We start from the raw sequence: 15,749 nt of genomic DNA on the forward strand, positions 1-15,749 counted from the left end.
ATCATGGTATTCTAATTTTCTGAGAGAGTCCTGCAATCTATCCTTACAAATGTTATGGTAATGATGCTTGCCATTTCAAAATAAATAAATAAATAAATACATACATATATGAAAGTACACCAAAGAGTTCACAATGAGGTTTTATGTATTTCAAAAGTCGTACTTATTCTATAAAGAAAGAGGAAGGGAGAAGCCCAGAGGGAGGGTAGATAGATAGATAGATAGATAGATAGATAGATAGATAGATAGATAGATAGATAGATAGATAGATAGATAGATAGATAGATATATAGATAGATAGATAGATAGATAGATAGATAGATAGATAGATAGATAGATAGATAGATAGATAGATAGATAGATAGATAGATAGATAGATAGATAGATAGATAGATACTGAAAAAATATGTCTGCAATTATTATATTATCTTTTCTGCTAAATCCTGCTGAACTGACACTCACACTGTCTTGAATACCCACCCCTCCACTTAACCTTTGTCATGAGGCACCTAGCTCTAACCTTAGAAGCTCGAGAATATTCTCTTTCTAGAAGCCAGATCACTCTTTCAGCTGTCAGCCCCCCATATCTATCCCCCCCCACCACCACTTTAGTTTCGGGCATTTGCTAGAGACTTCTCAGCTGTCTATGCCCTAAATAGACCTTATCAGGAGGAGACCATCCATGGTGGTGGGGTTAAACTTAACAGTAATTTCAGCATATCCTGGGTATTTTCCACAAGAAATGCATTATATTTTCGATATAATTGAAGAATATCTCTTGTAGCACAAATAATCATGGGTCACAAGGATCTCTGGTTTTAAGGTTCTTTGGTGGAGGAGTGGGGTTGACTCCACAGACTGAACCCCTATTTTCCTTATGAATGGTCCACCTGGGTTCCCTCCCACCCCATTGCAACTGCAACCGAAAATATAAATAGGGGTGTTGGTGGGGTCAAACTATGTAAACGGACATACAGACTGAGCTGTTCAAGAAACAGGAGAAAGAAAATAAGACTGACAGAACACAAGACATACACCTTGAAGGTACTGCTTCCAGAGAGATGCTTTGTTTTATTTTCATAAGGACAAGTTATGCTGGGGGTAGGGCATAACTTTTAAGATCATTATGTTTCATGTCAGTTGATAGACTGACAGGCACAGAGGGGAGCATGAGGTAAGGATGTCTGTCCATTAGGAAAGTGGCATTTGTTGCACTGCTCGGCGTGGGTACGAGACCATATCCAAATAAGGTGTGAAGGGAGGCCATTTTAAAGTTAGAGATAGCATGTGCAAAGCCTTTTGTTGCAGAAGATCTTGGTCAGCGGGACACTAACTAGAGACAATGGTGAGGACAATACATTTTTATTCCTCCTCAAAATAAAATCTGCCTATCATAGTCAATTTCTGTAAGGTTTTCTCCGGGTTGAGGGTTTCCTAAACTTGGTCATATTTACTCACAAATGTCTGCAGAGTTTGTGTGTTCTTAACATAAAAACAAGGTGCTTTTATTAATAACATTATTCTATGAATTGGAAAATGATTAACCTTTATATAATGGCTTATTGGCTTGACCAATCTGCATAAACAATGAATTGACTGATTTGATGCTACTTTTTGGATCAATTTGGCTTTAGCGAGTGAGCTGATAGAAAGAAGAAAATGTAAAACACATACAATGGGATTTATGAGAATCTGGTTCTCAAGAATGAACAGGAATTCCCAGTTCACTAATGTTCCTTAAATTAGATAAAGCCAAACTTTCTTTATCATTAAATAATCATAATTAGTACGAGTGTCATGCTGTGTCACTTTTCTGTCTTCTGTCAATGTGTGTCAAATATATGGCACAAATTAATAAATTGGACATAGGACAGGAATGACCTAGATTTTGCAATACATTTTTTTTCAATATATAAAAAGTAGGAGAAAATACCAAAAAAAATCCAAAATTGAAACAAAAATAAAATGGAAAGAATTGTGAATTTCCTTGGATGGGGAATTTCTGTTTCCTTGGTATGAGCTATTTTTCAACAGGTACAGGATTTGAAACCACTCATATTTTATCTCCAGACTGGAATATACATATGAAATCTGATCTACAGACATTAATAATTGACAACCCATTATCCCGCTAGATGGGAGACCCAGGCCAGTTAAAAGATGAGGGAAACAAATACTTCCAAGCTGGAGATATTGACAAGGCCATTGAGAGCTACACAAAAGCCATTAAGATATGCAAGGACAAGAAAGTGTTGGCTGTCATCCACAGAAACAGATCGGCTTGCTACCTAAAAAAAGTGAGTTGCATAAAAGAAATGGGAAATATTTGGTAAGAAGCAGGGAACAAACTGCCTTTGATAAACTATACGTTTATTTTTTGTTTCAGGAAAATTATGCCAATGCAGCATCTGATGCAACTAAAGGTATGTAACATAAGTTGTAACACATGAGTCATGACCCTGGATACGCTGTAAAATGGGACTAACACTAGATTCATTTTTTTCACTTCATTTGCATACACAGCCATTGATGTTGATGCAGCAGATGTTAAAGCGTTATACAGGCGCTGTCAAGCTCTGGAGAAGCTTGGAAAACTGGACATGGCTTTCAAAGATGTTCAGAGATGTGCTACCATAGAACCAAAGAACAAGACCTTCCTGGAGACGTTACGTAGACTGGGGGCTGAGATTCAAGCCAAGGTCAGCACTGAGCAGGCTTTTCGTTTACGCAGATTTGAAAGGAAGCAATTAAATTTACTCACTTGTTTCTTTTCCTCCACAGCTCAAGACAACCTTTTCCACCGATTCAAGGGTACAGAACATGTTCGATATCCTCCTTGATGAAGAAATGGAGAAGGATAAGAGAGAAAAAGTAGATCATTTTTCATTGGTCTTTGGATGAACTTTGCATCCATATTCTGAGAATCCTGTCGTTTTACATGTGTGGTCCCCGATCTTTTCTATCTAGGCTGCCAACAACCTGATCGTGCTGTCCAGGGAGGATGCCGGAGCAGAGAGAATCTTCCAGAATAACGGAGTGCCTCTGCTGCTCAACATGATTGAGACAGGCAAACCAGACATGATAGTGGCTGCTATTCGTACTTTGTCAGGAATGTGCACAGGACACAAAGCTCGGGTGGGTATTGTCACAGACGATTATACAGAGTATAGTCTTACAGGTCAATTCAGCCAAATGATGCAAAACAATTTAATATCGTCATCATATTTATAGCAGTTTCAGAAATAAGAATGAGAAGAGTTGGTTGTATGTATCTTTTTGTTACATCTAAACAGGCAATGGCCATAGTGCACATGTTGGGGGTCGACAAAATGTGCAGCATCATGGCGATTGACAACGAGGAGATCGCCCTGGCAACATGCAACCTCTTCCAGTGCATCAATGATTCTCTCACTGGGGGTGATAAGAGGGAATATGGGAAAGAAGAGGCCTTGGTTCTGGGTGAGACAAAAAAATCCCCCCTTAACAATTGGTCTCTTTCACACTTCACTTTATTGTGTCATAGTACATCACAATGAGACACATATTTCTCCAAATTGCAGATGCAACCAAAGACCTGAAGACCATTCTTATGTCTCTGCTCGAGATGGTCTCCAGTAAAAAGGTATCTGGTCATGGCAGAGACCAAGCACTGAACCTCCTGAGCAAGAACGTTCCTCGTAATAACAAGAAGGAACTGGACCACTCCCGGACCCTCTTTACCATTGATCACGGTGAGGCATGATCACCCCCATTGCTCACTGCCAGTGTCTCCAAGGAGCTTTTAAAACTGAACATTAATCCCAACGCATCTGTTTGTTCTGCAGGTCTGAAAAAGATTCTCAAAGTGTGCGGTCAGGTTCCCGAACTGCCAGACCAGTTGGCCATGACAGAGAACACGCAGCTGATTGCCAGCATTCTTCTCAACAGGCTTTATGATGACCTCAAATGTGACCCAGAGAGAAACAATTACAGGGACATTTGCGATGAATATATTAAGTATGTCCCAAAAAAGGACGCCCTTTGTGCAGCGTTGATGTCAAGACTTTCAAAACAGTATTTTGTAATAGCTGTCTTTCCATCTTTCTTTTTTTTTTTTCAAAGATCCAAAATCGACCCCAATGACATGGACAAAACCATTCATGCGATCAATGTAATCTCAGGGCTGCTTCAGGGTCCGTTTGAAGTGGGAAACATCCTGGTTGGTCATCAGGGCATCATGGAAATGATGGTGGCCCTGTGTGGTTCTGAACGCGAGGTGGACCAGATGGTGGCTGTGGAGGCACTGATCCACGCTTCTACCAAAATGAGTCGCGCCAGCTTTATCATCACCAATGGCGTATCGCTGCTGAAAGACATCTACAAGAAAACCAAAAATGAGAAGATCAAAATTCGCTCACTAGTGGTGAGTGAGTAGAGCACTCGATGACAGAACTCTATTATACCGACCCCAAACACTGAATGATAAAATAATTTTTAACATTTTGTTATAATCAACACAAACCTCATATGTCCACACCAGGGTCTGTGTAAATTGGGTTCTGCTGGAGGTGATGACTACAGTTTAAGACAGTTTGCTGAGGGTTCCACTGAGAAGTTGGCCAAACAGTGTAGAAAGTGAGTATTCATACAACTTGTCAGCAAGCAGACGATGCAGTGTTCTCACTTGTCAACATATTTCCCTGATCTGAGAATTATTTGGGAGCATGTAAAATGGAGTCCAGTTACCTTTAAAGTAAGACAGTTATGGATATTTTACCTATCTGTTTTTTACCCTCTGAATACCACGACTAATGACATAATTCCTAATCCCCAATTTCTGGCTCGTATTGCCCCTTGAAACATTTTAAACAATCTGATTTTTTGGCGATTTTTTTCCCCTATGAAATGTGATTATGACAGAGATTTAGTGCAAAGAAAATGGTTAAATCTCATTAAAGTCTAATTTGGTCACTTGCTTGGAAAAATCAAATAGTGCCTTAAATGTACTTTAAAAATATAGGAAAGAAATTAAAATCGATCACTAAACACACCTCCTGTTTTCTCAATCTAGGTGGCTGTGCAATCCTCAGATTGATAGTAAAACAAGGAAGTGGGCTGTCGAGGGTCTTGCCTATCTGACCAATGATGCTGATGTAAAAGATGACTTTGTGGAGGATGAGCCAGCCCTGCAAGCCATGTTTGAACTGTCCAAGGTTTGAAAATGATAAGGAAAAATTACATAGTTGTCATGCATGTCTTGTTGAACATTGTGAGAGATGTCATTTCTTTATGTTTTAGTCAAAGGATAAGACCATCATGTACGCAGTGGCTTGCATCCTAGTGAACTGCACCAACTCCTATGATAAGAAGGAAATAATTCCTGAGCTAGTTCAACTGGCCAAATTTTCAAAGCAACACGTACCTGAGCAACACCCAAAGGTAAAGGATGACATGCATTAATGCAACGACAAAATTATCATGTGAAACAATGGTAGAGGGGGAAATATACTTCACGCGCACACACACAAACACACACATTCATTCACACCCACACACTGAAAGCCTATTGATGACAATATGTTTTGCCTCCCCCTCAGGACAAGAAAGACTTTATTGAGAAGCGAGTGAAAAGGCTGCTGAAGGCAGGAATCATCTCAGCCCTCGCTGTCATGGTCAAAGCAGATAACACCATATTGACAGACCAGACCAAGGAAATGCTTTCAAGGTGAGAGACGAAGGCATGATTCCACATTTTAATGTCCAATTAAAACTTCCCAAACCATCACATTATGAACAAGAAAAAAGTCATGATGATGTCTTGTACGACATTCCTTTTCCTGGCACATCAGTGTGTTTACTTTTATCAAGAACGCAATATCTTGGGGACTGGTCTATAGAAAAGAAAATTAATCCAAGATAGAGTCCTCGCTTTTGTCCATTCTATCCACATCTTTCCCTAAAAACGTATCATTTCTAACGCTAATTCCTATATTTTACCTGAAGGGTTTTCTTAGCACTGTCACAGGATGCTAAAGATCGTGGAACAATTGTAGCCCAAGGCGGGGGAAAGGTGAGTCAAACATGAAATGTATGAGAAATCTTCAACATTTCATAAATGAAAAGCCAACCTGTTTGCATGGTATATCTATGATACTATTACCTGCGCAGACGTTTTAAGCGCAAAGCCTTCTGTTGTCAAAAGTCTGAATAAACTACTGCTTTTTCTTTAAACAAGGCTCTGATTCCTCTGGCACTGGAAGGGACAGAAGCCGGGAAAGTGAAGGCCTGTCACGCCATAGCAAAGATAGCAGCTATTTCTAACCCAGAAATTGCCTTTCCTGGTGAGAGGGTAAGGAATCAAATGGATTGTTGTGATTACGATACCCTTTTTACTGCAGAACTCAATGTGATGTGAATGTTTTGCACGCTCTGCAAAACAGGTCTACGAGGTGGTGCGACCTTTGGTCAGCCTTCTTCACACAGACAGAGATGGCATGCAGAATTTTGAGGCCCTGAGAGGCCTCACCAACCTCGCTGGTTTCAGTGAAAAACTGAGGTAATATTTTCCTGTTCTTCTCTCTGGTGCCTTCACTGTGTCTTGCAGGAGGATGAATGGCATACTATGAGTTTTTGACCGCATCATCATGTCCTTTGCAGGGTAAAAATTGTAAAGGAGAAAGCTCTGCCTGATATCGAGAACTACATGTTTGAGGAACATGACCAGATCAGACAAGCTGCCACCGAATGCATGTGCAACCTTGTCTCGTGCAAAGAGGTGAGACGAAAGCCTCCGATGTGAAACAATAAACGTCAACATCCGAAAAAAAAAAAACAGTTACTTCATTGTAAAATTCAACTCTGCGTATTTGAGGTTCAAGATCGTTACCTGGAAGAAGGCAACGATAAGCTAAAGCTGCTGGTGCTGCTTTGTGGAGAGGATGACGAAAACCTGCAGATCGCTGCCGCCGGAGCCCTGGCCATGCTCACCGCCATTCAGAAGAAGCTTTGCTCGAAACTCACTCGAGTGGTAGGTGCAACGTAACTGAGGGGGAATTTCACAGCAGATTACTTTATTTATTTTCCAACAGTGAAAGAAATACTTTCAGTCTATGGATTACCTTATCTGTGGTTCACTGGTTACTTATGTGACCAAGCAAGTGAAACAGTACATACAACTTTCAATTGTTAAAGACCTGATAACAAAACCATCTATGATTCTGTGTGAAAATACAGTTGAAGTTTCTTTATAACCAGTGAGCAAATACTTACTAGGGGGATCAAGAGTGCAAATTTAAAATTGGATTCATGTCAGATTGGAGGTAGTAGAGGCAGAGCCATCATGTCTTTATAAGTAGCTGGCTCAGATTGTAAGAGATATAGGTCCGATATCTCCCATAAGGAAATCAATATTATCTATGCATTAGTACGGCTGACTGGAACTTAACAGGGCTGAAAAATGATTTATTATTTGCAGCATTTGATTACAATCACTGTTAAAGTAATCAGTATTACATATTTTTATATTTTCCTTTCAAGTCTCCCATAATCTTATAGTTTAAATACAAGCATACAGTATTTTTGTTTTTTTGGTTCATTTAATCAGTATAAATTTAAATAAAGCAAGAATTCTCAAATATCAATCTTTTCTTCCACAGACCACCCAGTGGCTTGAAATCCTGCAGAGACTGTGTCTTCATTCTAACCCCAAAGTCCAGCACCGTGGGCTTGTGATTGTGTGCAACATGCTCAATTCGGACGACAGCGATCTGGCTAAAAAACTAATCGAGAGCGAGATGCTGGAAATTCTCACAGTTATTGGCAAAGCTGCTGACAACCCCAAGAGGCAGGAGCCCATTGACGTGGCGAGGACCTGTCTGGTCAAAGCCATGGATCTTGGTCTCATCAAACCTTTCAGCAGTCCCTCTTAGAAAGATTCCTGTCGGCAAAACAACAGCAACAGACATTCTTCTTTGTTTCCTTTCCTTTTTTCACACCAAATAATATATCAAACAACCCTTTTTGACATTAGGGAGTGTTAATGATTTGCAATAGGAGTTGATCTGTTACAGAGGCTGTTGGGGGAAACACTAGAATCACAATTTCAAATCTGAATCTTGCAAACATATGGTCAAAAACTATACAGGTGTTGTTGTTTTTTTGTTTTTATATTACATTGCATCCCACTTCATGTTTTCTAATTGTAGTAATGGACACCAAACTGTTCTGAAATATCAGTTGTTATAATTCCCAGGGAGGTAACCAATATTTAGGTAGCATTATGCCTCTTTCATACGGTTTTATGTATCTGGGCATTTAGGGGAGATGTCCAACATCTGTAAATATTGTTGTTGCTGGTGGCAGTTAATAATATTAGGTCAATTTTCATTTCATCATAGCATTTAGTACCCATTTTTGAGAGTCTGTAAAAAAGGATTTTATACAATTGTAACGTAGTTCGACATTTAGCCGTTTCTGGGATGTGTTGCTCATTTGAATCTAGTGTCATTCGAAGACAAGCTGACAACCAGTAAGAATAGCATCGTTAATTCCTGTACAGTGACCGCCAGACACAATGCTCAAATAGTCAGTGTTTCCTTTCCAGAAACCTATAGTGTGACTGAAACATAAAAGTGTGAATATTATATGAAAACAGTTCTCATATTAAGAATTTCGTGCAAGAAATGCACTGATGGAAGAACCAATGGTCTCCCTATTATACAACTGATCAGAAAAAATATTGGGATAAATGCATTAATGTGAATTTACTTGTTTCACACCAGATTCCTGGTGACTGGTCTGGGTATCATTCTTAGATTTCTGGCAACTCACAATGAAGACACTGAAAATTTGATGATTCACACCGTTTTTGAAATTGTACATGTCATGGATTTGTTCTTATTTCAGAAAAATTGAGAATTGAATTTGCTTACTTAAATAAAGAGAAAAAACAATATTTATTTGGCTCATTAGGAATTACTTTCCACATGACTTGTATGGTTACGAGGTTTGAGAAGATGTGGCAGTTGGTGTTTTTAAGATGCTCGGCATGCAAGCATAGAGAAATTCAAACAGACAGGAACAACCAGGTTTACATATCGTTGCCACAGTAGGATTGAAAATTATGCATGCAAACACTTTGCTACATTTTGCTATTCAGCAACTCAATTAAAGTTCCATTAATATGCATACAGTAATTTGGTAAATTATACATTCTAAATTCTTCAATTATGCATTTGATTCGATCATTAATAGCCATTTTGTGCATGCATTAATCATAACAACTTCAGCTGTAGGACGACTCAGTATATAACAGATTTTTATAATTGCAAATCCGGAGAGTACCTGTGCATGGGTTACTTAGCTGAGATAGAGTATGAATAATATTTTATTTTTCCTCACGATAAAATATCCTCATAAACCACAATAAGCAAAATCAAGGGATTATTTCACAGCAAACCTGTGTGTAAAAGAATCAGTAATTTTTTTTTTATCTCAAACAATCAGTTTTTTTCCCTTTTTTTACCTCACACATCCCCATATAAGACTTATACTCAAATATATGTATTTTTTTCCCTCAACCCAATAGTTTTAGTCGTGAGTCATAAATGCGTCACCAGATAAATGCATTTTTGGTTTAATTTTGGAGCATTTTGATCCCCATCACCTCCACTAACCCTCCCAGGCTTGAAACCCTGGGAAAGTTGTTTTAAGCCAGTTTTTTTCTTGCGGGGTGTTCCAGGGGGTTCCGGCCGGTAGGGGTCGCGTTGGAGTCACTTTCCCCGCCTCCGTGGACCCGGAGACGGCTTGTATGAAAAGAGGCAGGGCGCTGACTCGGACGCGGACGCGCACACAGGGCATCTCGTCGTTGACACAGAAGGAGCGTCACCCGGCACTGCGCAGTCGTGTTGTTTGTTTTCTTTTTTTTTGGGCCATGGGAAATACGAAATAAAGCATTCTGGTGACAATTTCTCTATATCTGAGGAGGGTCCAAGACAAGGAGCACTGCTGTCTGAGAAGAACCGCAGCCAGTCGGAGGGGGGAAAGCAGCTCTCCGGTACTCCGACCGGTGGAGGGGACGATTGGCCGGTAAGGTTCCGTTTGCGTCATGCGAAACACCGACATCCAAGATTTATGTGCGCGTAAAACAAAAGTCAACTAAGGATGACGCACGGATCCTTACGTGCAATGGTGTTTGTCCGCACAGCAGGTGTGAAGAGAACCTGAATAAATCTCAGATTCAGCTTCTAATTCGGGTTGAATCCACTAAGAGCTTCTAACTGACAAAATCCTAGAACCCATTAGTCCAGTTAGAATGTGATCTGTAGCTGTATTCCCTCTGTAAAGGCCAGGGACCAAAATAAAAGATAAAATGATGAGGTAAAAAAAAAAACCCTGTCTTTATATTAAATCAAATTTGACCAAAAAAAATAATATATATATGTATGATTTTCAGCAAAGCGTTTGTATTTCAATGAAAATACACTGTTGTTTTATCGTTGCTGTAGGGAAAGAGTTCTTCGAGCTTTATAGAGAATCAATAGATCTCAGTATTATTTGTTTTCTCGCTGTCAAATGCTGTGTCTGCAATTTTGGGATGATTTAGTTCGAAAGTGGAAGTTTGTCCAGTCTAACTGGAAATGGACTGCGCTCATTGGTTGTGTAATGCTTGCTTCTCTATTAGTGAGGGAAGAATAAAATATCAAACCAAATCATCTGATTCATTGAAATGTGAACTCATTTGCATTTTAATGCTGCGGCAGAGATCCTGCTGTGTGCTTTTACACCTGGTAATACGTGGTTCACAGTAGAGACAGTTTACTTTGCAGGTTACAGTGACAGAGTTTCTGTACTTTTACATGTTTACTTTTTATACATTAACAAACGCATCACCGGCTCAGTGAAGTCTGTTTGACTTGTTGCGGGCCTCGATATTCATCCCATCATCTCTGCGCTTGACAGTGACTTGGCACCGTCTCCTCATAGTGGCAGGGAGTTGTGTCCTCGCCGTGATCCAACCACAGGGTCCTCCCTGCATTTGGACCGTGACCGTGTGTTTTAGCGTCACCACACCGGAGAGCAGGAGCCCCGGGAGCAGACTTTGGACTGAGGTGCCCCCTGCTCGGGTTCCCATGTTCCAGGATGGAATCAGGTTTAAGATTTTGGATCCCTGAGCCCCTTGAGAGACAAAGCACACGGCTTTTGACCACAACAAATAAGAGGATTAGCCCAAATTAATTTCCAAAGTGGGAGGACTATTAACTAGATTCCCCTAAAACCGCTTTGGGTCTGTTCTGTCTCTCCGACGAAATCACATAGATCCTAACTTAAGGCAATTGCATGTCATGGTCTTTTAATAGCTAATGTAATCTTTCATTTCCAATCAACATGCTTGCCCTCACACTCCTCTGAGTACATTTGTGAACAGAGCTGTTGTTGTTGTTGAGCTGTTGAGGATTTAGTGGGTTTCAGTAAATTGCCGAAATTCATTACAGCTCCTGCTTATCTACATCGGGCGAAATATGTACCAGAGGGATGGATTTAAAGGGTATAGAGGAGTGAAAAACTAGGAATGACTAGTCACACTGGCTTCATGGAGAGGTTTTTTGACAAGGACAACACGGGAATTAAGGCCTGCGGTTTCCTTTATGAACTTCCCGCGTTATCCTTATTTGACTGCAGAGTCTCCGTGTTGGTCAGCAGAAATGTTTGAAAGGGAAAGTGTCTCATGCAAATCCTTTGCTGTGTCTTTGGGAGAAACACCTGACCTCTGCTGCCTGCAGTCTGTTGGCCGGTATGGTGGTTGTCAAGAGTGACCAGAATCTGTGGGTTATGCAATAATTTTCCATTTCACTTGCAATAAAAGTCACTTGGTTTTAGGGCGCACACCTTTGTATCATGAAACATGTATTTTGTGCCAATAAATCGCAGGCAGATAAAATAAGTTGTGTGGACGAATCAGCTGATATTTGAAATGTTTCAAACGTCGAGCGGATTTTAACAAAAGCTAGCACATTAATCAAGTTAGATTCAGAATGAGAGTTTTTGATATTATCTTAATGTCAGAAAGACCGAAAGACGTGGAAATAAAAGGTTCGGCTTGAAATCTGTCTATGCTGTTGGAAGCCGATTGGATCAAATTCTTGATACCCGTTGCAGCGAATTTGAGCGTTGATAAGTCATAATAAATAGCTGAGACCCCCCCGACTTTGACCAGATGTCAGTTTGATTTCAGACGGATTGAACTTAGTATCAAATAACATAGTTAAAATGCCAATTGCACAATGACTCTTAAGTTTAACAAACAATAAGTAAGAACTTCCAACTAAGCTGTTAAAATCACACAACCTTTCAATCTTTTCAATTTCTACTATTGTATCTCGGAAACCAAAATACTATCGTAAGCCGACACCGGTATTGTGCATCATCTCGCCGTTGGCGTGCCGTAGACTTTGTCCTGACATTGAATTTTGGACGCCTCGAGTCACACTTTCCGTTTGGTGAAACAGCAACCTCAAACAGCATAGGCGGGGTGCCTGCTGGGGAGGCTGAGAACCACCTCTAAAACCAACATTAGATTTCTTTTTCTTCTTTTTTTCGGTGAGATCTGCTTATTTAGCCTGTAGTTTGATCTTCCTGCAAGGAGGTAACACAACAATTAACAGCTGCTGGGATTTTTATTGCAGTCTTGTGATTTGGGCCAAAGAGCAGTGTGTACTGTGTGTATGCACTGTCCCATGGGACCAAGTAGTGATAGGACCAAAATAACAGGCATATGAGGCTCATTTAAAACAGTTACATAAGTCAGTGTCTCAAACAGTGGTTGCTCAGCTCCGTCTCGCTCGGTCCTGATAATGGTCTGATTGACCTATGTGCTTCGTGCTGGCATGCAGAGGGGCTGGGTCCCCGCTGACGGCTCTAATCAAAAATGCCTCACTTTGTTGTGATAATAAAACTCAGCCTCTCGTACCGTGCGTGTTTAGCGCGACCTCCGTTCTCCGTTCCCCCCTCCCATCTGCTGTCAGGGGATCGGCGCTCATGCGTGTCGCATTCCAGGTCGACCTGCTGGTATGATATGTCCTTGTGACAATGAGTCGGAGGCATTACTGTCATTTTGGTTTAATCAAAGCCCTCATCAGGCCCCGTCATGGCAACAAGTTGTCACTATTTTTGTCGAATTACTTGTAGTTTGCAGCCTTGTCTCATGAAATATCTGAATAAAAGAGGCGTCGTGTGTTTGAGATTGTAGCGAAAAACCAATTTAACAAGAGTGGCGTTTGCCTCTGGTGCTTTATTGTATCGAGTGTGTCAGCAGTCTCTGAAAGGTTAATGAGTGTTAGGAGCGCTCTTTTGCTATTTTCTAGAATATCCTCAAGGCTGGGCCCCAGGCCTGCAGCATCTGCTACTTTCTATTTACTCTTTTACCATTTGAAGATGGTCATTAAGTCTCTATTTGAGCGATGAGGGTGTCAAACGCTAATCAGGTGATTCCAGGCGTTAACGTCTTCTCAAAGTGATGATTTAGAACAAATACATTTATCAACATTCGCGACGGTTTTAAACTCAACAGCCTCACTTGTGTCGCTTAAACGACCATGTCAAGTGTGTTTTAGTAGAAACACGCGGTTGCTAACTCATCATCAGATAGTAACGAGAGTGTTTCTAAATAAGATGTTACTTCATAGCTTCGGCATTAACCTACACAGTGCAACGATTGGAAGAGGATTGGTCTCCACACCTCACGTCATTTGTGTCGCCCGTTAAATGTGCACAATGTGGTCTGTTCCCTCTGTTATCTGTTTTATTGTGCTCATTCATTGGCAAGCCTGCACTCATGTCAGCACATACCGCATGCTACTGATAGCCACAAGGACTCGGTCAGAAACTCAGCCAGTTGTCAGACAGACCCAATAAGAACATTGAGAGCCCCCTTATTATTTTACACAGTGGTGAAAATAAATTTTAAAACCCTCGTAATAATTGTGTCGTCACATCTGTCAACCTGTGTTGGGATACCAGTTCAGTGGAGCATTCCTCTTCATAGAAGTTCATTTTTTTTTAGTGTAAAACTATATCAATAACTGTCTCCGAGTCGTGCCAGTGTTTTTTCACGCTGAAGACTTTCCAGTAATTCACTCAAATGGATGCTTGATAATGAAATAAAACTCATGTGATTTCTTTCGTGACCTGTTCCACGCAAAATTTTTCCGCTAAAAGGACTTTTGCAAAGCCACTTTCGTACGGAGATAAGTAATCTGGAGAATTCTGTCAACAAATACCAATGCCAGGGCCTGTTTAAAATGCCCTTGTTCACTTTGCAGCAGCTGAATCTGCATGTACGATTTCCCAGTACTATCACTTTGATCGTAATGACCTCTTGAGGGGCGCCCCTCCCTTCTCCGGGCCTGCAACACACTGGAACATGTCTTGTGAAAGGGGGATAACATACCCAGGTTTGCGTTGTACCTTAAAGGGATGGAAGGCCCTTCAAGAACTGAGATTATTCAGAAGTTGCAATGTTTGTTGTTACTTGTTGTGCTTGTTTTGATCCTGCTGAGCCTCCCCCCACCCCCCCATCACGCTCTGCTGCCATACAAAAGACGGGGCTTGCAGAGGCCCTGTTGGGGGACTCACAATTTTCTCATAAAAATTAGAAAATTAAAGGAAAAACACCAATAGATGGATCAAGACGAACTTATTTTCTTTTACAATCATAAACGCAGTGTATAAGTAGCTTGACCCCCGTTTGGTAACAAATTTCACAAAAAGTGGTGTCCAAAATTACCCAGGCAGGAAATGAACCTAACCTTTACGCTCTCGGCCTTAGGAGGACCTTGGACTCTAAGGTAGGGCGAGGCTCGGCTGTGATTGGTCAGGCTTTCCTGCATGCTTTCCATGTTACATCTGATGCTAAGTAAGATTTCACTGGTGGGTGAATATAATAAGCCCTCTGTTTAAATCCCGCTCGTCTCACAGACCGTCACGCTATTATGTATTGCTCTAACCTCACCCTGGTTCTCTAATTAATTGAAGACCGGCTCTGTTTTCTCCCTGTATGCTCATCTCTATACCCCCGGCACCCCCTATACACTCAGTAGATTCATGTGACTGTGGACACAGAGGGCGACCCCCTCCTCAGCGCTTCTCATGCTGATCGCAACGGCAGAGATTCTCGCTGAATAACAAACACACAGGCCCGGGGTCTGCTTCCTGTCAGTCTGGAGTGTGTGATTACATTTTTTTTTTTTTTTTTTGCACTATAACACACTCATTTGTCTCTCGCCGTTCTGCTAGGAAACATTCTCAGCTGTTAGTACAACCTGACATATTGTTTTGATTTACATTTTTATGAAATAGATCATCGGAGGAAGCAATCACCTCATTACTACAAACGGTCACACCTTTTACTCCTTATCTCTGTGTCTCTCTCTCCTTTGTTTTCCTGCTCGCTTTTCTACATCCCGCCCTCTGTTTAGCTGACCTTATCTGCTCATACCATGTCAGAAAGATGTGGCCGTAGATATTGGCCCTCTTTTCCAGTCATCTTTTTGTCTTTATTTAAAGTTTTCCAAAGGTCACATAGATCCGTGCAGACCTTACAAAAGAAAAAGTTGAAACGTACATGTGGGAAGGATAGACCGGTACATTCTTTCACAAGCTCATCATTAAAAGTAATATAACTGATAAGTACTATGACATGTACACGTACCCACTTTAAAGGTATCACGTTTGGCATTTCGCCGAACTGCAAAAGTTTGACTGGTCTTTAAGCC

General features: G+C 40.8%; 2 protein-coding genes across 3 annotated transcripts in view; both read left to right on the forward strand.

Moving 5' to 3' along the window:
* Positions 1-921: 921 nt before the first annotated feature.
* On the forward strand, positions 922-8,933 carry unc45b (unc-45 myosin chaperone B). Of its 2 annotated transcripts, none has more exons than XM_086173913.1 (20): positions 922-1,044; positions 2,136-2,297; positions 2,387-2,423; positions 2,524-2,699; positions 2,782-2,871; positions 2,968-3,135; positions 3,294-3,459; positions 3,561-3,731; positions 3,825-3,996; positions 4,102-4,402; positions 4,520-4,614; positions 5,051-5,192; positions 5,278-5,418; positions 5,577-5,704; positions 5,983-6,049; positions 6,215-6,328; positions 6,420-6,535; positions 6,637-6,754; positions 6,851-7,006; positions 7,635-8,933. In XM_086173913.1, the coding sequence occupies exons 2-20, from the start codon at positions 2,136-2,138 to the stop codon at positions 7,905-7,907; spliced, it is 2,793 nt and encodes a 930-aa protein (XP_086030039.1). In that variant the 5' UTR covers positions 922-1,044; the 3' UTR covers positions 7,908-8,933. The 2 variants fall into 2 exon arrangements, with proteins under 2 accessions (XP_086030039.1, XP_086030037.1); XM_086173911.1 differs by lacking the exon at positions 922-1,044 and adding an exon at positions 1,221-1,345.
* Positions 8,934-9,774: 841 nt separating this feature from the next.
* The window catches only part of pip5k1bb (phosphatidylinositol-4-phosphate 5-kinase, type I, beta b), a 29,667-nt gene continuing 23,692 nt past the window's right edge, over positions 9,775-15,749 (forward strand). Inside the window, exon 1 of the mRNA XM_086174016.1 lies at positions 9,775-10,065. The gene's annotated coding sequence lies outside the window, so the exon portion shown is untranslated. The remainder of the gene's footprint in view (positions 10,066-15,749) is intronic.

Source organism: Fistularia commersonii, chromosome 26, assembly GCF_037954325.1.
Source record: "Fistularia commersonii isolate RoL2024-O1a breed Wild chromosome 26, RoL_Fcom_v1.0, whole genome shotgun sequence".
In the NCBI taxonomy this organism is placed as follows: Eukaryota; Metazoa; Chordata; class Actinopteri; order Syngnathiformes; family Fistulariidae; genus Fistularia; species Fistularia commersonii.

Coding starts and splice junctions, on each gene's coding strand:
- unc45b (XM_086173911.1), top strand. Junction 3,997..4,101: donor ATTTGCGATGAATATATTAA/GTATGTCCCAAA, acceptor TTTTTTTCAAAG/ATCCAAAATCGACCCCAATG. Junction 6,050..6,214: donor TAGCCCAAGGCGGGGGAAAG/GTGAGTCAAACA, acceptor TCTTTAAACAAG/GCTCTGATTCCTCTGGCACT.